Here is a 22,488-nt window from a genome sequence, read left to right as displayed (position 1 = left end):
GTTAGCTCTTTCATGCCCAAATCCTCAGGCAGCATATAACAAACGCATTTCATTCATAGCCCTTGCCGTTCTTCTAACCTTCATTTCATTCCAACTTAGTTCGATTGGAGTTTCGACATATTTATAATCGACACGCTTAGATTCAGCTATCGAAAATTTCTTAATGATAAACAACTGAGAACAATGGTTCTTACACAAATGTCTATTTAGTGTAGGGACCGGCCAGAGACCTATGCGGGTGGAAATTGTACTTGACGCGCATATGTTTAGCCATTTCTCTTATCGGATATCTGTTTATAAAGAGGTATACTTCTGATTTTATTGAATCAAGTTCTGCAGAATGCCACTTGACCGACGAGTCCTTATATACAATGTAGCGAATCTGTAGACTCATGATACTTCTATTATGGCCTAACTGGGAAGTACCTGACACATTGGAACTATGTTGGTGTTTTTCTCGTTTATCATTACAAGCAGTTCGAAAATAGAGAGACCGTCCGGTTTTTAACGAAGCCACCTAAACTCCAAACAGGGTAGTTTCGTGATTACGGAATAGACGACCTATTTTATTACTACCTTTTCATAATGGCATGCCTGAGTGGGACCTTTTCATTTTTCGAATAGTAGATAGCCTTTTTTTTTAGCTAGTGCTGTATTGGCGCACAAACATTATCGGCCCGGTTATAGATTTGCATACTGAATACCTGTCTGACCGGGAATATTAATAGGAAGACCAATTGAAGCCTAGCAACGAATTATTCATTGTCTCCCTAAAGTGCAAGGTGTTTTAACCTTGGAAAACTGCAACGAGGTCAAGCCAGCATTTGTGGCAACCCTCCCCATATGCATCTAAAGGTAATCTTACTTGTTGCTCAATTTACAGGTACATTTTACTTTGTGTCCTCGATGGATAATACAATGGCTCTTTTACCATTGATAGTCCACATCGTTTTAATTTTTCATTAAGGCACATGATCGACATACTATAGGCTTTCTTCATGGATAGGTTTCTTACTTGACGCAATCAATTTTACGGAACATTGCAATAATAAGGGTAATAGATGTCGCCATTGTCACATCTATTTCAACGTTTACAGCCGGTTCCACGATTAAGTGAAGCGCTCTCAAACTATAGCCAAAGCATTAATAGTAAACGAACTCGACACAGCTGAGCCCATAATTTTTTTTTTCTGAGCCTTTCAACATCCTATTTCAATATCGTCGACAGGCTTACTCAAATAACATTATTATTACCACAGCGGTGTCGTATAAAAGGGCTTTCTTTGATATAGAGCCCATATGCAAAGCGTACCCAGGTCGCCGAAGGCTACAAACTGTAAAAGTTGCATTGAAGCCAAATTTTATGATCAATAAATTCGCGGCCAGTAGCGAAGTCAGCCAGGACGCGAGCCTTCGTAAAGGGCCATGGAACGGATAATGAGCAGGTCAGAAAGCAAGTGAATGCGCAAGCACATAGCAGTCAACGAACAGCGGTGAGAAGAGCCGATGCCAGATGATTAATGAAGCAGCGAACGTTTGCTTCTGTCACACTGTCAGCCACCGCTTAGTATTGTATAGCAGCGAGGTTTGACTGGCGGCGGTGAGACGAGATGGCTTTGATGGAACAAATCTGTTTCACTCCATATTGCCTATCGCATACGAACACGTACAGGAACGCTTTATTGACATAGATTTTTAGCTGTACACATGCACATGACGGCATTTACTAGTATCTGCTGCTATACAAAACTCTCGAACACGCTGAGCTCGAAGTAGCTCGGGGCCGCTCAGCGGGAAGCTACACAATTATTAACTCCCGATTATGTGGGCGGAATCGACTGCAGCTCCAGTTCCCCTATCTGACCATCGGTTCAGAGGTTTATACTGGTACAGTTAAAGTGACTCGTGCTTTTTCCCTTCTTTTCCCACAGTTCTTTTACATTTACTACTACAAGAGCTACACAAACATGTCGAAAGACACGTAGCCTCTGGCGTGTGCACGTATCTTTCGACTGCTTCCCCAAGTTAGCTTTGTCCCCGCCTTCATCTCACACAGAAACCCTGTGAAGATTCTTAAGATTTACATTAACTCTTAAGTCCCTTACAAAAGATCAACTGTGGCTATTCCCCATGAAGTACTCAGGCTTTGTGATATTGCTTGCCGGTTAAAAGAGATACTGTGAATTGAAATCACAGTATCCCAGAAGATGCTACTGTTTACCACGGATTTATAGCCATCACCTCACTGCTAGGACAAATTTCTACGATGTATGTTTATTCGGTTTTGGGCTCCGATTGTATCTAATCCTCTCGTTTCCTCTACTAATTAGCTTATTCGTGGCCGACAGTATCGAAACGAACGGTGTGTGTAAAAAGATACCGGTTTGAATGTGGCCAAAGTTTTCGACCGCCTGATCATGTTGTTCTCATGCAACTGTTATTTTATCTTGGGATCTCTGGCGATACTTGCAGCTGGTTTACAGGCGGCAATTCAATAAAGTCGATATTTCGGGCTATCAAGCGGAACCCACGCAGCCTCTCAAAGGCATCCCCCGGAGCACGGTCCTAAACGCTTCTGTTCTTTGTTATTTCCGGGCAAGCAAAACTCGTACATTTCTATAGAGTTGGTGCTGGCGGTGGGTAGTCTGTCGCCAATGATTTCGCATAGGCTAACTGTTTCCATTATATCGCTCCCTAAAGCTTGCACTGATTACGAGTAAAATAGAAGCGATTCTCTTTAAACACTGTCCTAGGTTTCATTTCAGGTTAGCAAGCATTGTAGTTTAACGATTCTGTGCCTTTACTTAGTTTCGTCCTACAGATTTGTCTTAAAAACCCTATACCAATCGCATTCCATCTTCCAAAATGTCTACGCGTAATAGCAATTTTCTGTCTTAGTTTTTTCTTAAGATTTTAGTATCTCTATAAATATCCCCGTCTCTTTTGTTGTAATGCGGTGCTCTAGAGGGCTAGTCATAGCTTTCAAACTTCGCAACTCAAGTCTTATAGAAAAATATGCATCGTACCTCATTCCTCCATGTTTTCGTTGCCGAGTGTTTCGTATGCCCCTCCAGACTGCCTCCAGCTCGTAGCTTAGCAATTACTCTATGAGAACTCCGTTTTTATTTTAATAATTCTCGAGTGCTGTGCCAATCTGCCCGCTACGTGCTCGAATCTCGTTCAGGCCCGACCTGTGTCGCCCGCTACTATCGATTCTCCATTATCAGCAATTCTCTTTTCAACTGCACCAAAAAAATTCATTATTCCGATTCTACTGGATCTACCATCGGATAATTTTTCTATCATGTTTTTCAAATCCCATTACTAGCTATCTGATCTACAGGTCTAGGTACTTTAGGTGTAGACGCTGTAGTTGGCTTTGCTTGCTTTGCCAACGTTTGTTAGTAAGGTATGCTAATTTACTTAAAGGTTCAAGCCGGTGACTGCCTAGCCTTGACATCCGAGCACTATTTTGAAGCCCTCTGATATATCAAATAGATTTATCATTTACCAAGGATTCATACTTACCTTTTCCGATAGACGATTACCGTCATTACTGCCAAACCGAGGTGCGCGACCACAGGTTTAATCGTATATAACACATTCATAGCTCTCAATATTCTCAAGGCAGACTTTTTTCATCTCCGGCAATATATAGCACGGTCGTCATAGCCCAGCTCATTGATCCAGCGGCCGGTTATCTACAAATGTGGCCCAATACGATGAACGTGTACCTGATTATGCCAGAACGTCGATTTGCCACTCAGTTACTGACTTTCGTAAAATGTTAACATTGAGTTAAATGAATTCATCAGCGTTCATTTACTTATTTTTAGTAGTAAACTTATCTTTTTATGTTTTTTACTGTTTCTACAGCGTCGATTACCTACACTGCTGTTATTCGGGGCAAAGTGGCTTTACCGTGTAACATCGAGCCACCAACAGCCGGCGATGAAGTAGTGCTCGTCCTGTGGTACAAGGTAAGTTGAAATATTCCCTTAGAGCTTGAGGTAAGTTTATTTGCAATTGCTCTCCAGCATTCTGCTTGCTAGCGAAGGCCTTAATAGGTAGCTTCACTATTGTCGGCCAGTTAACTGTCGTGTCTTGAAAAATAAAGTTTTGCGTATATCAGTATAACATAATTATGCGTTCGATAGAACAGTGATCATAAATAGTTTATAGCATGCTCTGTTTCAATGGATACATATCGCTAAATTGGTCGGCAGTACGATTTGTAGCGGAGGCGGAAATAAACCGGCCGACCGTACCTTAAGTTCATTCCCTAAATAGCTACGCTGATTTCAGCATGTACGTATATTTAAACTCCGACAATTAACGCATACCACTGAATAAGAATACTGAAAAGGCTTGGTCAAACCAGTTTGAGAGTAACTTAGTTGAGTAGTAAGTTATTAAGGCTTTATTGATGATGAACATGGCGAGCTAGCTACCCCAAGAATATTGAAACAAACCATTGCGAAAAAGCACGTCTCATTGTCAAGCCGTAAGTGTATTTCAATATCAAACAAAGTAGCACAGCACTGCCTTTAACTTATCTGATGCGTTTTTTCTTCTTTAATGTTCAGTATTTAGGCCGTTAAGCATTTTCTCAGACAGCTGGCCCCTACCAGCACGAAGCGAAATGTGCTATGCCCTGGATTCGAGCCAAAAACCATCGTGTGTCGCTAAATTAAACAATAAAACATGCTACGCTTTGCGCTACCATGGTGATTTTATTTATTTGGCGTGAATCACATTAACTCGCCTTAACTTAGATCACGAAAACTTCTTCTCTGGCGCTTATTGGTGCGTGGCTGTCGCGTTTCCGCGGGTGCGGCGGCTTGCACCGATGTGTTTACTTAGTATGATTCACGCGCAGATAACGTTGCTGAATGTTTCCCGCGGGTGCAAGAATGGAAAACCCACAAGAGAGGACTAAAGTAGGATCACATCGAATATCACAAGGTATACGCCGATCGGTTTCACTGGTCGTAAAGTGGTAGGGGCAAAGACGTTTGCGTCTTTGTTCTGCGGTGGTAAATGTCAGAAGATAGCGAACCCATTGAAAGCTATTATATACAACATACGTAGTTGCGAGTGGATCTTACCTGGACGGGAGGGTGGTGTCGTACCAAAGAGAAACACTTATTTGAATGAAACACTATATATATTCTATTAGATAGTCAGTGATATTGTGTGATGGAGTATATTTTAATTCCTACGTGTGCAGTCAACTAAAAGAAAGATCGATACACGCAGAAATAGATAAGATTCAGTCAGCGTGCATTTCAAGTTAAGTACGGATTTCTTACTTTGGCCCTACACAGAACAGCGATACCAAACATTTCTACTCCCAGAGCTCTAATTGTAGGCGAGCGGCCTTTTTGTGGGCGAGTCTTTTCAGCGTCCTATTCTGCTTACTTCGAAAAGAGTTCGGGCAACACAAAGAAGCGAGCTCAACTATGTATTTTTTTAATGACGTTCCTTAACTATACAAGCAATATTGTCAAACGCAACTGTAAACCTTAACCGATTCAAGTCATTGGGTTATGCAAAAATAAATTTGCCAAAAAGAGACATTCGGACAAAGCTAGTAGAAATGTAATGCCACAAACAGATAGACGCTGGCTCTAAATGATAATTTTACTGCTATTACCATATAGATACCATGACCAATGTATTTGATAATTTGTACAGACCTACTTTTTTGACTGCCAGCTGGGATGTTCAGGATAATTCGTATTAAAGGTATATAATTCTGAATAAGGCGTTCGGTTACTGTAATCTTTACAGCCGCCGCTAGATAATTGTTATCGATGGCCAGAGAGCAGACGATTGTTAGAAAGCCCTTTCAGATATAATGCGCTTTTATTTTCTAGTTGTAATTTTATCTAGTATATGTGAAACTGTGACAAAATTTCTTGCCAACGCAAAGGAGCATTTTTTCGAAATAAGGGACGTCTACAGCCATGCTTAGAACATAGCTATGTTCTGAGCTTTTTTCAGATAATAAAAATTGTTTACCTTGTCGTGTTTTCATTGAAGGACGATATTCCAGCACCTATTTTTACATTGGACGCTCGCCGGGGCGATAATTTGGAACGGGCTCCACAATCGACGCTCAGCGACCTTGGCAAAAGAGCCTACTTCAATATGGCGAATAAGCCCGCATTTCTTCAGGCAGGTTTAGCGATTTATTTATTTTAACATTTAACACTGCTAGGTAAGTTTGAGTTCTTTCAGCAGTCGGAAATAAGATAAGTTACATTCTTGTATGTTTGGCATAGTGTTTCCTTTCTAATTTGTATGGTTCATGTGTATATTTGTGTATTCCGCAGATCACTATTCTATAGATGAAACACAGTTGTAAGATAGTTCGTCGATTAAGTATCAGTTCAAGCCGGCGTATATCTGTCGACAATTTTTGTATGTAACAACCGGAAATCACGGTCGGAATATATCCTACGTGACAAAGGGTGCCACGACTAGCAGGAATCACTCACTATGATAAGGGTAGACATATTCTATAGCAATATAAAATAATATACAGTACTTCTACAAAGATCTTCTTCTCGACGGGTGATCGTACGCTAAACTAACATAGTGAGATAAACCGTTAGCCAACATTTGCACGTTATACTAGAGAACTTTCCATCCACGATTGACCCCCCATTCATCCACTTTCTTGCCAACAGGTTGATCCTGTACAGGAAGGCGACGCTGGAGAATACCGATGCCGAGTTGACTTCAAGCGAGCTCGAAGCATCAATACTGTTATTAACCTCCGAGTTATCAGTATGTGATTTAAACTACAAATACAGCTATCTGGTACAACGATGTTTTTTTAATTATCGAAATTAAATAGTAAAAATGGAAAAGATGTGCACCGAATCCCAATGTGGGTGACATAATTGGTACTACCGCGGAGGACTTTGGACGGGTCGATGTGAAAAGCAGATTAAAAGCATGTCCAGCTTGTGATACTGCCCATTGTAAGACAATGACTTACTTTAAGACAATACTTTTACAATACTTTTGAGACAATGACGCGGTTTCTTTCAAGAACCTATCTTAATATCGTTTCTTGTTACAGTTCCATCGGGTGAACCGGTAATTTTTGATGAAGAGGGCACAACCCGACTAAGGGGATTAGTCGGGCCTTTCAACGAAGGCGATCCGCTCGTACTCGTGTGCCAGTCTGAACAGGGTAGAATCATACGAGTCACATCTTGAATATTAAGAAAAAAACGCAAATATTATTTAGCATTATCCAGTAAATCATATGTTGTTACGAAAATAATAAATGACAACAAGTAACTGCCGCATTGACGCTAGCGAATGATCTCTTTATAGGAAAACCACGACCGTCCGTCACCTGGTGGAAGGACTACCGTCTTTTGGATGATTCGTACTTCTTCGATGCTGAAGATAATCTCGTCAAGAACGTTCTCGAGATCGAGGCACTCACTCGAGACGATCTCCTCTCAGTCGTCATCTGCCAGGCATCGAATAACAACATTACGGTTCCTAGTCCTGTGTCTGTTACGCTCGATTTGAACTGTAAGCGTTTATGATGAATCCAGCCTATCCCATCTGGATGAGAATCATTATCATGATACTTTACGGAACTCTCCTCGAAATGTTGATACGAAATGCTCCAGAAGCTTGCATACCGCCGTTCACCTTTGCTAGCATTCGTCTTCTTATAATTTGCGCGTTACAACCTCACTGCTTGCGCTCTGGCTTATATATCCAGTGGCAAACGCAAGCGCCGCTCAGATGACTCTTAGACCACTTACAGGTTCATAGTTTACCAGCCATAGACAAACTTCTCGTCACATAACTTTTTGCGTGGAAGGAAGTCATATCTGGGGGTGTTTAGCTCGGGGCTTCCAACTACAATTCTATACCAGAAGCTCTCAAAGACGATTTAGATGGACAGATTTAGCGTTTCTAAATGCCTGCTTGGTCGAGAATGATATAAGGTACGTTTCAAGTACGCTTCATGCTGTTCGCCAGCGGTGCAAGAATGAGCGTTTTGAATTTTACGACTGATATTGATGTTAGTTACGACGGATGGCCCTCAGCGCGAAACAAAACGTATTTATAGACGATTTCGAAGCTAAATCTAGTAGGTATGATACACTGAGCGCAGACATCAGCCCGTATAAAACTCCATACGGTGCTATTTAGATCATAGAGCACGCTACCGACTACTCTATCATCCCTCATTTATGTATGCTCGAAACCTAGCATTACTTTCGTAAAACATAAATTGTCACGTTTACAAGATGAGGATTGTCAAGAGATTCGCTCACCTTGACCCCTTCAATTCCGCGTCTGTTTTTGGTAAAATTCACAGCAGACGGTGCACTCTCGTATGCCATCCCCCAGTTAATTTTCTATGCTGCTTTTACAAATAGTAGAATTTAGTAAGTTCGGGTTAAGATAGTACAAATTTTTTGCAAATGTGGTAGGGCATCTTCAACCTAGTGGACTCTGTGAGACGTATCAATGAAAGCCAGAACCAAAACTGGGAATACCTTTGAAATTCGTAAAGCTAATCAAAATAAGTTAGTACAAAGCTTGACTGGCCACGTATTAAAAACGCATTTCGTACGCCTCAGGCTGCGTTCTCATAACATAACGCGCATAGGAAATTAGAATGCAGCAGAAGCTGAAAAGTTTTTGCGCTACAAATTAGCAGACGTTACAAATGGTTATTTCGCCAAATGATCTGCAGCAGCCTGATTCGTATATGTAGCGCATGTCCTACTATAATATGCATCCTGAAGTTCTGCGAGTGTCCGTTGAAAGGTTTTCACCTACATAACAATACAGATGAGACATCCGTGTCTTGTGTTTTGTAAGCAATCAGGCTTTGGTAAGGCTACCGTGGCCTATAGATACTCAACTAAATACTGGCCCATTCCACCGGAGCAATATTAAGCGACTTTTCAAACGACTAAATAGGTTAATATAACCTGGATTGTATCAATTCCTAGATGCACCTACATCTAAATGAGCAGCAGTCTTCTTGGATAAAGCCAATATAAGCCACGTAGCAGGCTTATTTATTTGCGAAAAACAGCTGGCTAGAGATATAGGTAGTTAATTTTTTTGTAACTTTATCTTGTATATCGCAGTGTAAAAGTCCTCCTGTTATATTGTAGTTATTGGCCTAAGTTCTATGAATTAGAAATTATTTCCTCATAATTCGATCTAGAAGAGGAAAAAAACTTTGACATTTTATTTCAATTACTTATAGTACGATGAATGTAAATTCGTAGAACCGATTACCAATTCAAGCTTCAATTCAAATAGAACCTCGCTGTACTAAAGACCTTCGCACTTACTTTAGAAACCATTGGAAAGAGGCCGTACGGGGCGGTCTATTTAGTTTAGACACATAAAACTCTAATTCAGTCAGCCAGGTGTGGGAATTATCATAATTAGTTGTGTTAGACAATTAAATACTAACTGAATTTACGCTTTTCAATTTTGCAGTGAAGCCCCTTGATGTTTCAATTGAACATCCTCCATCACAATTATCTGCAAATCAGCAGGTCCTGTTGAAGTGCACTTCCTCGGGATCAAGGCCGGCTGCCAAGCTCAGTTGGTGGATGAGCGGACAACAGTTGAAAGCAACCCGTGAGGATGAAGCCTCCCTGAAGAGTTCCTCCTCCGTCCTCATCATAACGCCCACAGCCGACGATAACGGTAATTTGCTAATCTTGAAATTGCTGACTTCTTATCTATTTCAATTTTGAAATGAACGCTCTTAAACTTGGCATCGGCATGTTTTTAGGAGTCGACCAATTTAGCTTCAATGCAGCTACAAGCGTGTCTGGTGAAGTAACATATCGCTCTCTTGCATCTCTGTATTTGTGAGAGGGAACATACTGTGTTACATAATTCTCCTATTGATGTTTTCCTTGTACAGGAAAAATGATCTCCTGCCGAGCAGAAAACGCACTTATCCCGGGAAGTGCCCTCGAGCATGGTCTACGACTCGACGTGCATTGTGAGTAGGCCCAATGCCTGTCTATATAAATACTTTAATGGCATGAACAATAACAACAGCAGCGTAAAGAAAATGAAGTCGTATGTCGTGCTACCATATACATCATGTTGGCATCCGCTAACAATGCGAAGCCTTTTCTAAACGAAGCCGACGGGCGAGAAACTAGCGTAACCAAAAAGTGTCCTTCGTCCCACCAACAAACAACAGTAAACCCACAAGGGCCTGTTGTTGACAGTTGTGGGTTGTCCTTTGCACGAATCCGCCTCGTAACCTCCTTTCATCCAAATACTTATATATTTCTATATAACCATGCGTCCTACGCGTAGCTTGCCGTTATCACCATTGTTATTGTTACTGTGCACACCGTTTAGATAAAAAGATGACATGACTAAAATGTAGGTTCTTCTGTAAACAACTCAATATGACGTTCAGAAAGTTCCGTCCGTGACCTATAGGCAATTGGCGGACCCCGTCGCACGGCAACTCAACGAACACGACCTCTGAGCCCATTATCCTTGCATGTACGCCTTCTATGCGGCTAGAGTTGCAAGTATAAATTTTGACATTACGAAACTAAGGTTATATGCGGTGTATTTTAGAATAACGGAAATGATCCTTGCCGACAAAGATGGCTAGTGGAATATCCGAGGCATCAAAATAGTGTTGCCTACATCCGAGTAACCCACTACCTACGCTGAAAATTAGCGGTTACCCACCCGCTAAAAAGTCAGTAACTATTTTGTATTGCTTTGTACCAGTAGCTTTGGGCGCAGTCTATACAAAAACGTTTCAATCATGCAATGAATGCTTTTGTTTGCCATACCGATTAGGGATTCCTACTACATCTATCGACATCTACGTATCAACAATTTTAAATGATTTAGAAGATCTGCTTTACATTGCCACTGATGTCCAAGTGCATTGTATTCTTTACACAGTCCAATTTTTTCTGCTAGTTCCTGTTGGGACCATGTCAAGGATAGCGGCTTGTTCAAAAGACCAGCAGGTCGGGCCAGTTTGCTCGATACAGCCTTGGGGCCTGCAAGCGTCAGGGTAGTTGAGAGTGCGTAAACAGGCACCTTTTATAGAAGGAATGACTTGGTGTTTCTTTGCATGCCTGTACTATTAGTTGCCGGGGAGATGCTTAGCTCGAAGCTACCAGAGGGCCAGCTGATGTCCTACAGCTTCTACGGCAAGGTCATGCAAGCGATCATATGTTAGGTTGTGCGTTTATTTTTTGCACAAATAAATCTAAAAAGATAACTACCGTATCTTTTGGTTAGTAAAAGCAAATGCATTTCTTGCGACTCTGTGTGGCTGTGTAATGGTTTCTCAGCAAAGTGTCGTACTATATGTACGCATATGAAACATATAAGCTGAATAGCGTACGTATAAGCATATTTACGTATTTAAAAAGACTTCGAAATCAAAAACCTAGTTTTTTAACCCCAAATCTAGCCTCCCCTCACTCAAAACCTGCATTTCTAAACAGAATCAACAATTTCCTATCTTTGAGACTGCGTGTGTTCCCTGACCCTCGTGAGGCTCCCAAGGGCTAACGATGACAAATGGTGAAGTCTTTTCCTTCAATATATATATATATATATATATATATATATAGAATTACAAAGGTATTGCTTGTTGGACACTTTTGAATCCCTGTTCAGGAGATACACACCGATGTGTCAGGCTAACACAGAAGAGAGAGAGAGAGAGAGAGAGAGAGAGAGAGAGAGAGAGGTCTGGACCAGGCGGTCTAGGTAGCAAAAACATATTTTTGAAGCCCTTGGCCGAGAAAGTAATGTCTTACTAGGATAAGTCTGCTTGTATACAATTTTTGGCTTTTGCTCGTATAGTAGCAACTGCGTTAGGACATGCCAAGACATACTTTAGGTTCGAAAAATAGAAGAAAAATCCTACAGATACTGCGTATGCTATAGTTTTCATAAATTAAGTTCAAATTTACGTTGTAATTAGTATTGTATTTGTAAAATGTTACTTGACATTGATCCACCCTATCTGAGACACTTACCGATAAGTTATATAAAAATTAGGTACGTTATTTTTGTGAACGAAATCGTACGTCATAGATTACATATTTTAATTAAATTATTTATCGAGTTTCTATGGACGTTCCAGATCCTCCGGCAGCAACGCTAGAATTGGCTTCGTACATCAACCCGGAAGATATCCGCGAGCAGATGGACATACGACTTACATGCCACGTTACAGCTAACCCCCAACCAGTCAATGTCACCTGGCTATTTGAAGGTTGCTAAACTTTTCTAGTTCACTGTTTTTATACTTTCCATTTGCTATAATGAGTGGATCTGGCAAATACGCATGGCCTGTATATATATATATATATATATATACAGGAAGAGCGAGTCAATAGTTTGAGGATATCATGAATAAATATAAGTTATTAGAAACAATTTTTAGTTGATCCGTGCATCATGTCAGATGAGATGATCACTGATCCTACCGCTGGATGGAGTTTGTGTAAAGGACGTATATAGTCTTGGCCTAAATAGCTCTCGTCTATTTCCGCCAGCGTATTTACCTTAGTTATATATTTTGTGAATACTCTAGAATCTAAATCTAGAAATCCAAAAAAGAAGAGAAACATCTGAGCGTATAATATTTCGCGTTCTCAACAGACTTCAATATGCAAGTTGTCCTTTCATACCCATCACACAAATTCTTGCTATATATACAATGCTTGAAGACAAATGAAGTCAGTAACGGCCGGCAAGGCTGGCGATTGAATTGATTTACATAAATAGTACATACGACTTTATGTGAGTATCACTGCTGTTTGCGATAATTCAGTGTTCGTGTATGAAGTTCATGACGTGACACTAGACATTAAGGAGCTGTGATCATCAGGCCTAAACGGCGTTCCGTGTAAATGATTTTTTGTCCTTATGAGAAGTATGCGCACATATTAACATGTTACTGTCTGTTATTACGAAGTGAAGTACTTAAGCAAACCCTACACGAGCTTACGCTACTGTGATCATTCGCCATTTTCGACGCGTACATGCAATAACAAAAAACTTAGTTACCTCTGCTGACGCTTTGCCGTTAGCTCCATTGTAGTAACTTTGGCCTTGGCGAAGGAAAAATAAAGCGCCTAGTTCTAAATATTAACAGACGTCTATTTCGTAATATTTTTTTTAAACAGGTGATCGTCTCCGTACGGACCTTTTACCGCGTGTAATTCAAAGCTCAACGGGTATTCTTATCCGTCGGATTCAACGAGTGCATCGCGGCCGATACATGTGCCAGGCCGAAAATTCACAGGGAAGAGGCACCAGTAATGAGATCTACCTTAAGCTCAAATGTAACTCGTAGATGAACTCTTTAGGTTTTTTTACACATTTAGTTATCTTATCGCTTTGGATGGTTCTAAACGAAACAAATCCTCGTAAATCTGCCATTCGTTCGCTTCGACTGCACGGGTCAAAATATTAGCATAATATCTGATAACGGTTTAAACAATTTTCATCATTGTACACATGTCAAAATGCAGGAATCACCTAAGACATAACGCCGCAGAGTTGCTCTTCGCTAGAGAATTAGTTTAAGCTAACTTCTGTTGTCAGAGGTTCCATTGCTTTTCATCAGTAGTATGAGAGTCCGCAAAAAGATCGCCAAGCAAATACGTATCTTCCAGCGGGCTTTTTGCATCCTGCATCAGTCCGTACCTGATCAATTCACTCTAACGCTGTAGAACGTTTGATTTGCGTGAGAACTTTTCACCAGCCAGAGGGAGCTAACGGGCACTGTCAGAAAATCGCTAGTGAAAAGGCGCAGAGCTTTTTATATATGTCAATGCGGCTTGCCTGTTTCTTTCGACCGAAAATAGATGCACATTGGACACCCGCTTAAAAGCTTATGTTGCAATAAGACTGGCTGAATTATCTTAATTAGTAAAACAATTTGCCTCACTGTGACAAGGGTAATTTCTTACAAAGCTGTTGTATTTGATGAATAAGAAGATTGAATCATTATATAAGAACAAATATGGGCTACCGATCAACACTGCGTCTAGATATGTGAGTTGGAAGTATACCTACTGAACGTATAAGTAAATACATGATCGTGTTCATTCTTAAAGAAAAAGTACACAAACTTACGCGCGTAAGAAGGTGGTTACCGGGCACGGCATGCGTCACCTTTGTCTCTTCCTTCTTTTTCTCAAATGATTGGTTTCTATGTCCAGCGTGAATTGTAAGCATTACTAGAAAAGCAAGATTAATTTGACCTAATCTGTATATGTCGTCATCGTAAGGAGGAAGCCGAGGATCATTAGAGGTCAAAAACAGCAGAGGCTTGTTGCTGAAGATAGGACACTCCATATTATTGCTACTAGTCTTTGTAGAGAAGATGCATTGAGGGAGTAGAGGGGTTACGCGCAACTTCGACCCGTCACTGAACAGAGACGTCCTTCTCATTAGGAACTAGGCTTAGACACTGCACAAGCATAACGTCCGTTCTTTCTGATAGTCCGTTCCGTTCAGGACAAATTCCTGAAATGTGAAAATAATACAGCTTTATCATGCCGGAGCAATTATTGATTATTCTAGGCTCCGAATTAGAAATAATGACTAACGCTGTTCAGTTCACACTATTTATCCTTATACCGATCATCAGTTTCACCCCTGTGCAAGTCCAAGCAACGAGTTGCGTACGGGGTTCCATCCGAGGGCGAGGTAAGTTTATTCCTTATTTCAATTTTAAATATAAATGAATAATGTGTTTTTTTTTTCTAATTCGCTATCGTTACGCAGTATGTAGAAAGCTTGCAATACTTGGCACACTTCGAACGTATCAAGTCGTATTATATAACATACTGTTTTGCAAAGCTCAGGCTAGAACGTTTTCATTAACTATGGTAAATCCAATGGACCTATATATACTATCTTGTCGGATCCAGTAATCTCTGATTATGGGAGGACGTAGATCTGCTAAGATTGTATTCACTACATATCATGGTGATAACCGAGTTGTCTACTTGAAACTTCACAGCTTAGAGTACCAAAAACTGCACAGGAAATCAGATTTATAAAATGCGTACGTAATACGTTCGGCCACGATATGTTCATATCTCTACGTTTGTAATATAAACTATTACATAAGGCCCTATATCAATTAATTTGACCTTTAGGTAAGCGTTCTTTGCGACGTTGAGGCAGACCCCGATGACGTCGTCTTCCAGTGGGCTTTTAATTCGTCCCTCACCGGAAGAGTACATAATCTCTCCGTAACAGACAACACGAAGAATGTCTACAATTATAAGGTACGATTCACTAGAACGACAATCAGACCTTTTCGACGGTACCCTTTGCAAAAACTGGCCAACGATGTTTATATGAAACAAATTGGTATTTTATAAAGAGGGCTAATTTTCAGGTATCAAACCTCCAAGTGAGCTACGGGATTCTCCTTTGCTGGGCGAAAAATTCCATCGGAATTCAGAAGGAGCCTTGTCGATATCGAATTGTGCCAGCTGGTTAGTATGCTCGGATAAAGTTCATGACTGTCGCTTACAATATCTCTTCTGTCTGTACTAAGCGGACCAGATAACGTGTCAAGAAAACTCATCGCATCAAAAACTAGTAAGGTCCATAGTTGAGAAAGGAACGGTGCTTTTCATTAATTTTAGTCCTGATCCCGTGTGACGACACGGATTAAGGCTGATGTCAATAAGGGGAAGGCCGTCCCAGTTTCTTCGTGCTGGTCACCTTTAGTTCGCCAGCGAAAAATAATTCTCTCGTTCATTATGAGTGTGTTATTGTGGGCAGATTCGCGGTCTTGATAAATTTGAACTACACGACCTTTCGTACCTGAATTTCATCGGAATAATTTCAAACGTATCCTGGTACGTCTACTTCCACTACGGTTTTTTTTTAGCGAGCTACTCGACATGTTTATTAGTTAACCTCTAGTTGTGTGCAGCGGTAAATAAACCGCTACGAGAGACCAAACGCTTAGCCCGATGCAATGAGCAGATTTGTTTTGTTCGATAGTCCTCGTATACTTATTAACTACGGTTATATAACTAATGTCGTACTAAGTCATTGTCCTTATAGCAGCAGGAACAGCAGGAATTAGTCCTATTAGGCGTACGCTCCAACCTTTTCTTTGTAGTTGCACCCTCTGGCGCTTTTCCCATTGTAGGCACGACCACTTATGCTGCAAGAGACACAAATAGACACGCGCGCACACACGATAATATTAGTTATCGTAATATGTCAAGATAGTGTTATTAATGCGAACCGACCGGTCGATATAGACCTCGCGTCCATTGTGCGCCCCCTTCTATTAACAAAGACGATAATAAAGCAGAAGCCAAACGAAAGTCTACTATCGGATATATGGGCCGTATTGGCATTGACATGATTGCAGACGTCGTATACGGAAACTAGGGAAAAACAGACATACGTGTTCGATGATTCTGTACATAGTACACGTATTCTCTTGTATGGTTATAGCATCTTCATATGTGAGTGCAGCTTTGCTGTTGTCAGTCACCGAATTTTTAACGAAACTGCCTTTTTTAATTGCTCAGATATAGTTGCTATATAGCAGATGAATATTGTGTGAGAAAGGCGTTACGTGCGGAGCTTTCAACCTGTCGCCCGAAAAGAAAATTTTACGTGAACCGTCAGCTAGGGTGAAGGGACCTAATCAAGTGACGTCCTACTCTAGTGCGTCACCGGCCTGATATATTTGGCTGAGATGATTGGATATATTTACATTTTTAGCGTACCTTCAATCGGGCTGTGAAACGCTACAGGCGTTATAGTTCATTAAAAAAGAGAAACTGCTGCTGGAAGGTTGCCGCCATAAAAAAGAAATAACAGAACCTTTACTAATTTATCTATATACACAGATATAGAAGGACGTATGTACGTGATCCGAGATAATTGTAAACGCATAAGTAAAGCTATATTATTTTTATATGAACTATAATACGAGTGCGTATGAGTAACGTGGGGGTCACACGGAACGTGCGAATATGTGCGCTCGCATAGCGAAAAGAGAAAATCGGAATTGGTTGAACTTTGGTGCTTCATTTCATTTCATTCCATTAGACGATTGAAAATGCAGCAGTTTCTCTTCTGACCTGATCCATTAATTAATACGATCGCCAGCATCTGTCCTTCCAAGTATAGTTAATAGATTCTACAGCCAGTGCTTCTCAGAAATGTTCACTAGGACAAATGCTAATCGAAAGGACCCTAATATTAATATATAGTAGCATACATGACTTAATCAATAAAAGTAGATGGTGTTCTAAAAAAAAAAAAGCAAAATATGCTTAGAACTGAGAACCCCTAGTTCGAATTCTGTAATCGAGCATGTCCCTTTGAACGACTCATAACTTAATAAAATGTTTAATAAGGCTAAAGAAAAGAAAAGAACGACAGCTTTTGCTAATACCCGTTTCTTTTCTCTCTCGGCTTTACTCAACATGACTACGTTTTGTATGGCACGTACATGCACTATAATCGTGTATAGAAACGGAAAGCAAGAAATATATTCGCAGTAGTTATTTTTATCGTACCCTTTCCGCGATTAAGAAGCCACTGTACCATCTTTGCCAAGCCTTTAGGTCATGAACTCCGTGTCAAAAAAGAAACAGTAATTAGAAATATACCGCAGTGTATTCGTATATATGGCTGTTAATTGAGCTTTAAATGCTAGCTGGTAATTACTCTGTACCTTATTCACAATCCTTCTAGGGCCCCCTGACCCTTTGGTAAACTGCACCCAGATCAACGCGACATCGGCTTCGATAGCTCTGAAATGCTTTGAAGGATCGTGGGATGGCGGACTCAGACCGCTAAACTTTTTTGCTCAGGTAAATTATCAGTGGTCAGCAAATCGGCCCTTGCCTACTGCCTACCTGCATATTTTATTAAAATTCGGTTAAATACGATGAACACCTGTTCACGTCCATTAGACGGACTAAGTCAAATCACTTTTAACAGTATTTTTTCTCTCTAAAGATTGATTTTAAATAAATGCAAATGGTTATTGATTACGCGCGTATGTCTCATCGATTCTAGGTACCCAGCACATTTAGCAGTGGAAGCAAACTACAACAATGGGGTTTTGGGCATAAAGTTTTTGTTGACGCTTGCTAAGTTCAATTATTCTATCTTATACAGCGACGTTCCATGAAACACTGCATCGTCGATTGATTGCTGAAGCAGTTTTAAACATAGTGGAATATACGTATTCGATTGAGTGTAACCTCGTTTGTATTGATATTACCGACCTCTGGATTCAGATTAAGACATTTAGTGAAGTAGCTATTCTGGCATGAAATTATCTAGAATATCTAATTATATTGGGTCATTTCATTAGCCCTTTCTTTCAGAGTGTCGTGAATAAATACAGACGTAGATAAGATAACACAGAAATGGGCCTTTAGAACAAAGCTGATATTGTGATCGTAAATATACCCGTGCAAATTACAAGAAAAAAGAAAATAGCACGGATAACGAAGGATGATTTGCAATTGAACCTAGCCATTATAATAGATTATTATAGTAGAATAATAATAATATAGGTACAATGGAACGTCTCACGCGTTCCGTAACGTAACTAAGCTTCATCCATGCCAATATTATATCGGTCGAAAGAAACTAAAATAAGCTCACTGCTTCCGTAATCTACTTTAATGAAATCCAGCAAATCTTAAGGCTTTGTTTTCAAAACTAATCTCACATCAGATGACTCTTGCCTTATAAAATCTTCCTTTATATATACAGCCGAAATCTTGAAGCTCTCCCCTTACATCCGGTTCTTTTTTATATCCAGTTCTAGTCCTCCGACGGTCGAGCTATATTCAGTTCAGTGCTGTATTTAGCAGCTCGGAAGGTAGCGGTACGACCCTCAATCGAGATTTGATCAGAATCAAATAAAGCAAAAACAATGAATTCCTGGCTTTTGTTGTTCTTGATTCGTATTCATTCCAGAGTTACAAGTACCACGCGCCACATATAATTAAAATGACCGCTATATATCCCCTTAAATGAGCATAAATGAGCCGTAACAAATTTCGAACCGATATATGCAGGCCAACAGTAGGTTTTAAACAAAATGTTTTTTGTATGGCGCCAACTTTAAAGGTGTATGACGTGGAGACGGGCGCCCTCGTCGCAAATACCTCTCACCATTCGTCGCCGTCAAATATCACAATTGGCCATCTATCGTCGGGAGCATCTTTCAGAGTTGCGGTGTTCGCTGTTAATGTCAAAGGGGTCAGCGCCCCACACGTCATCATGGCGCAAACGATGCGGCAAGCTCTAAAATACACCGGTCAGTCAATAAATCTGTCAGTGAAAACAAGTTTAGAAGTGAGAAAATATAACTTATGGAGCATCCTTCATACCCCAAGCTTCTCTGTTGATATAATTTATTATAGAGACAGTTATTTCTGATTTATGTTCTTTTGCGAGGCAGAAGCCGATTAATCTGTGCCGAAGAGTTACAGAGTTATATTTTTACTTATTATTTTGCTTTCTATATTTTATTCAATTTCAGAACATGAAGTAATCGTCGACCTAAATCCGATATTGATCTTTGTCGCTCTTGCGGTTCCACTTACATCCGTCATTTTTTTTTTCATTCTTCGATTTAACTGCACAGCAAAACGTAAGTAGTATATTTGAAGTTGCTCTGATTCGATATAGATCGATGCTTACGAGCATAGAACTTTGAACGACGATGAAAAGTACAATACAGAAGAATGGATCTAGTAGCTAACTTAAGAGTTTCACCCTCTATTTTCTTGTCCCCTTGAGCGTTTGCAAGTAGCAATCGTAAATAGTCATCAATATCCATCGAGAATTGACTTTCGGGGTTTGTCTCAAGACTGTTTTTGGCTGGTAATTATCGCCAGCGTACAAATAATACCAACGATAAAAACGCATTGAGGCACGTGCTAACATCAGAAATGGGCCGACAATTGAACGCAGACTAATCAGTCCTCAATGAGCTTTTGTTATGGTAGTTCTACGTTCCTGTGTGTAGATACGCATATTCTGCTCCGTTGGTGGCGTCTTCAACGGCCTCGCGACGGGAACTCGTTGGAATAACAGAGGCGAACACTGAAACAATACGGACCTTTGCTGAACAATAACTTGACTTCAACAGGAATAAGCAACAAACGGCTCAGAAATGATTTTCATACAGACACCATTGCCATCGATGTCCGCATTTCGTACTACGACCACAACTTTCAGCGTTGCACCACCACTGTCACCAGCGTCATGCTGATCTCAGTATCAATGGCAAGAGAAAGAAGTTCTAGTAGCAAGAGCTGCGAAATCGTTTGAAGCGGCGTCTTTTCCGGAATGCGCTTGCTGCCGTTGCCCTAACTCGACACCATTGCGCCCAGTGCCTTTCATTTTCTACTGCTCGTAATGTTCTTAACGAGCTTGTTGCCCTCGGCTGATTTGATGAAGCCTACTTGAGTCAGCAGTCAGCAAGGCATTTTTCTTTCTTGCCCTAACTAAGTGGAGCTTGTTTGCTATAGGTGCACTAGCGGCAGTAACAATAGCAACAGCAGACGCGTACGGCGTTAGCTTTTCCAGGGTACGGAACGGTTCCTCATCTGTGTTCGTGTAGCTAGCTTTCGTTAAGGTGCACTCATTACCAACTGGCTGTTGAAAAATGGCGACGTCCTCATTTTGAATGAAGTGAAAATTGAAGACTGTGTCAATATGATGACGCGCAGCTTCACTGTTGAACTTGTGCTTGTCGTAGACATCGTATAGTAATACAGTCACATATATATATATATATATATATATATATATATATATACATAAACTTATTCATGAATAAGTTTTTACAAGTCTTATTGGCTAAGAATATTACTAACTGTGCGGAAATATGAAATATCGAAGGTGCTGGATCATGGGAAATTGAATTGCTATGGTTTTTATAGACGAATCTGAGTTAATCATTTAACTCTGTACGGAAATCTCTCAGGCTAGCGTTCAATAGGCTTGCGTTGTGTTTATACTTAGATAGGCCCAATTTTCATCTAGATAGGCTTGGAGTGGTTGAATTGATTCAGATCATCTGCAGTGACCAACGGCGACCTACGGCGAGGCCCTCGTTCCTATTGATTACTTAATCCACATGAAACATATATGCAACGGAGCGTATGATCATGATGAGATAAGTCACACGAATCCTAAAAATGCATGATTTCTAACCTCTAAGCCTGTTTGTCCTGGTCCGTCAGGAGAAACTGCTGAGAAAAAATATTAAGCGCTGTTTCGCTCTTGTGACACGATACTCATTATTGCTTATAAATCCTTCTATGTCTAGAACGTTTTGAATGTCAAGGAAGACGGACAAGCTTAAAAACTCAATGTTTCACAATAGCGTATGTGATTTCCCTTTCAGTGCTTCAAGCGTGGACTGCCGAGAATAAAGTGATCGTTCCCGATCGAGGGTAAGTCATGGGTTCTCGCTTTAGCAGTCGCTCGGCTATCTATTTCGCATATTTTGAATATCAATAACAGTATTATCGGTATGTTTTGTTGAACGGTATATGCAATGTTGTAATACGCATAACAGGTCACCACTATTATAATGTGTCCTGAAAATAGCATCTGATCACATCGAAAAAGTCCTATCTGGTACCTAAGCACGACCAGCCATGCACAGGTGCAGGTCAAATATGTGTCTATATTGTTAGCGGTATCCCGCCACCGTCGGAAAAACGTTTACTCGGGTGATCTCCCTGGTTGAGCACTAAAAGGCTTATGTAATATCGTACAACAACATTTACTGTTTGTAAATAGGACGGTGTTTTCAGCCACGTAGGGAATTAGCACAAGGCTCCTCGATGTTTGTCCTATGTTGATATGCAAAAAACCTTGAATGATTTAGTTAGAGGTAATTCTGGGATTAGCGAGTGAACTATAGCCAGGTATGTATACTCACGTTTCAATAGGCATATATGTATGTCATGGAGAAAACATTAATTCATATGTCTGCGATAACCGTGTGAATAGTAGAGAATCATCGAACAGCGATGAAGGATAGGGTTTAGCCCGGTAGTCGAATCGAGTAGAAACCCCAGGCTGGTTGAAGCGGAACCTAAGTGCGCCCTCGTAAACTTTTTCTACAGCGCTTCATACTTGCATACGGCAGTCCTTAATCCTGCTGATACGGTAGGGTCACTGCAAGTTGTCGACAACTTGAAGCAATCAAAATTACGACGCAATGAAGACAAATCTTAATTGTCTATGGGAAGATGGATAACTAAATCTAGCTACTAGTGGAGCTTACGATCCCTAATAGCAATATTTCGATGTAACACGACTACGTCACAGATCAGTGCTCATATAGATTAAGGATTTGATAGTTACTCAGGATGCTTGAGCAGCAAGATATACATCACATATTATATCACATAATCCGTT

At 40.5% G+C, this 22,488-nt stretch overlaps 2 protein-coding genes and 2 long non-coding RNA genes across 15 annotated transcripts in view; 1 reads left to right on the top strand and 3 right to left on the bottom strand.

The window, feature by feature from the left end:
* The window catches only part of LOC111254522 (uncharacterized), a 126,154-nt gene that overhangs the window by 53,038 nt on the left and 50,628 nt on the right, over positions 1-22,488 (bottom strand). The window lies entirely within an intron of this gene.
* LOC111254528 (hemicentin-1-like) overlaps positions 1-22,488 on the top strand; it is a 52,606-nt gene that overhangs the window by 24,736 nt on the left and 5,382 nt on the right. For all 3 annotated transcript variants that reach the window (XM_022815465.2, XM_086973980.1, XM_022815464.2), the window contains 16 exons: positions 3,877-3,980; positions 6,046-6,180; positions 6,696-6,795; positions 7,094-7,207; positions 7,354-7,560; positions 9,508-9,720; positions 9,944-10,024; positions 12,164-12,295; positions 13,212-13,370; positions 14,684-14,742; positions 15,198-15,329; positions 15,443-15,542; positions 17,779-17,897; positions 19,174-19,363; positions 19,589-19,699; positions 21,464-21,512. In XM_022815465.2, the coding sequence (XP_022671200.1) occupies positions 3,877-3,980; positions 6,046-6,180; positions 6,696-6,795; positions 7,094-7,207; positions 7,354-7,560; positions 9,508-9,720; positions 9,944-10,024; positions 12,164-12,295; positions 13,212-13,370; positions 14,684-14,742; positions 15,198-15,329; positions 15,443-15,542; positions 17,779-17,897; positions 19,174-19,363; positions 19,589-19,699; positions 21,464-21,512 (2,005 nt within the window). The remainder of the gene's footprint in view (positions 1-3,876; positions 3,981-6,045; positions 6,181-6,695; positions 6,796-7,093; positions 7,208-7,353; positions 7,561-9,507; positions 9,721-9,943; positions 10,025-12,163; positions 12,296-13,211; positions 13,371-14,683; positions 14,743-15,197; positions 15,330-15,442; positions 15,543-17,778; positions 17,898-19,173; positions 19,364-19,588; positions 19,700-21,463; positions 21,513-22,488) is intronic.
* Positions 1,656-3,999, bottom strand: LOC147754244 (uncharacterized). The gene is made up of 3 exons (XR_015316341.1): positions 3,891-3,999; positions 3,529-3,734; positions 1,656-3,242 (listed from the first exon to the last, which is right to left on the bottom strand). It is a non-coding gene; the product is annotated as an uncharacterized LOC147754244 (long non-coding RNA).
* LOC147754243 (uncharacterized) overlaps positions 7,088-22,488 on the bottom strand; it is a 30,045-nt gene continuing 14,644 nt past the window's right edge. Inside the window, exons 3-5 of the long non-coding RNA XR_015316339.1 lie at positions 16,168-16,225; positions 14,167-14,559; positions 7,088-7,228 (exon numbers count right to left, since the gene is read on the bottom strand). This is a non-coding gene — a long non-coding RNA (uncharacterized LOC147754243). The remainder of the gene's footprint in view (positions 7,229-14,166; positions 14,560-16,167; positions 16,226-22,488) is intronic.

Source organism: Varroa destructor, unplaced genomic scaffold, assembly GCF_002443255.2.
Source record: "Varroa destructor unplaced genomic scaffold, Vdes_3.0 BEIS01000007.1, whole genome shotgun sequence".
Taxonomy (NCBI): domain Eukaryota; kingdom Metazoa; phylum Arthropoda; class Arachnida; order Mesostigmata; family Varroidae; genus Varroa; species Varroa destructor.
The sequence above is the reverse complement of the archived record's forward strand: the minus strand, read 5'-3'. Positions and strand labels throughout refer to the sequence as shown.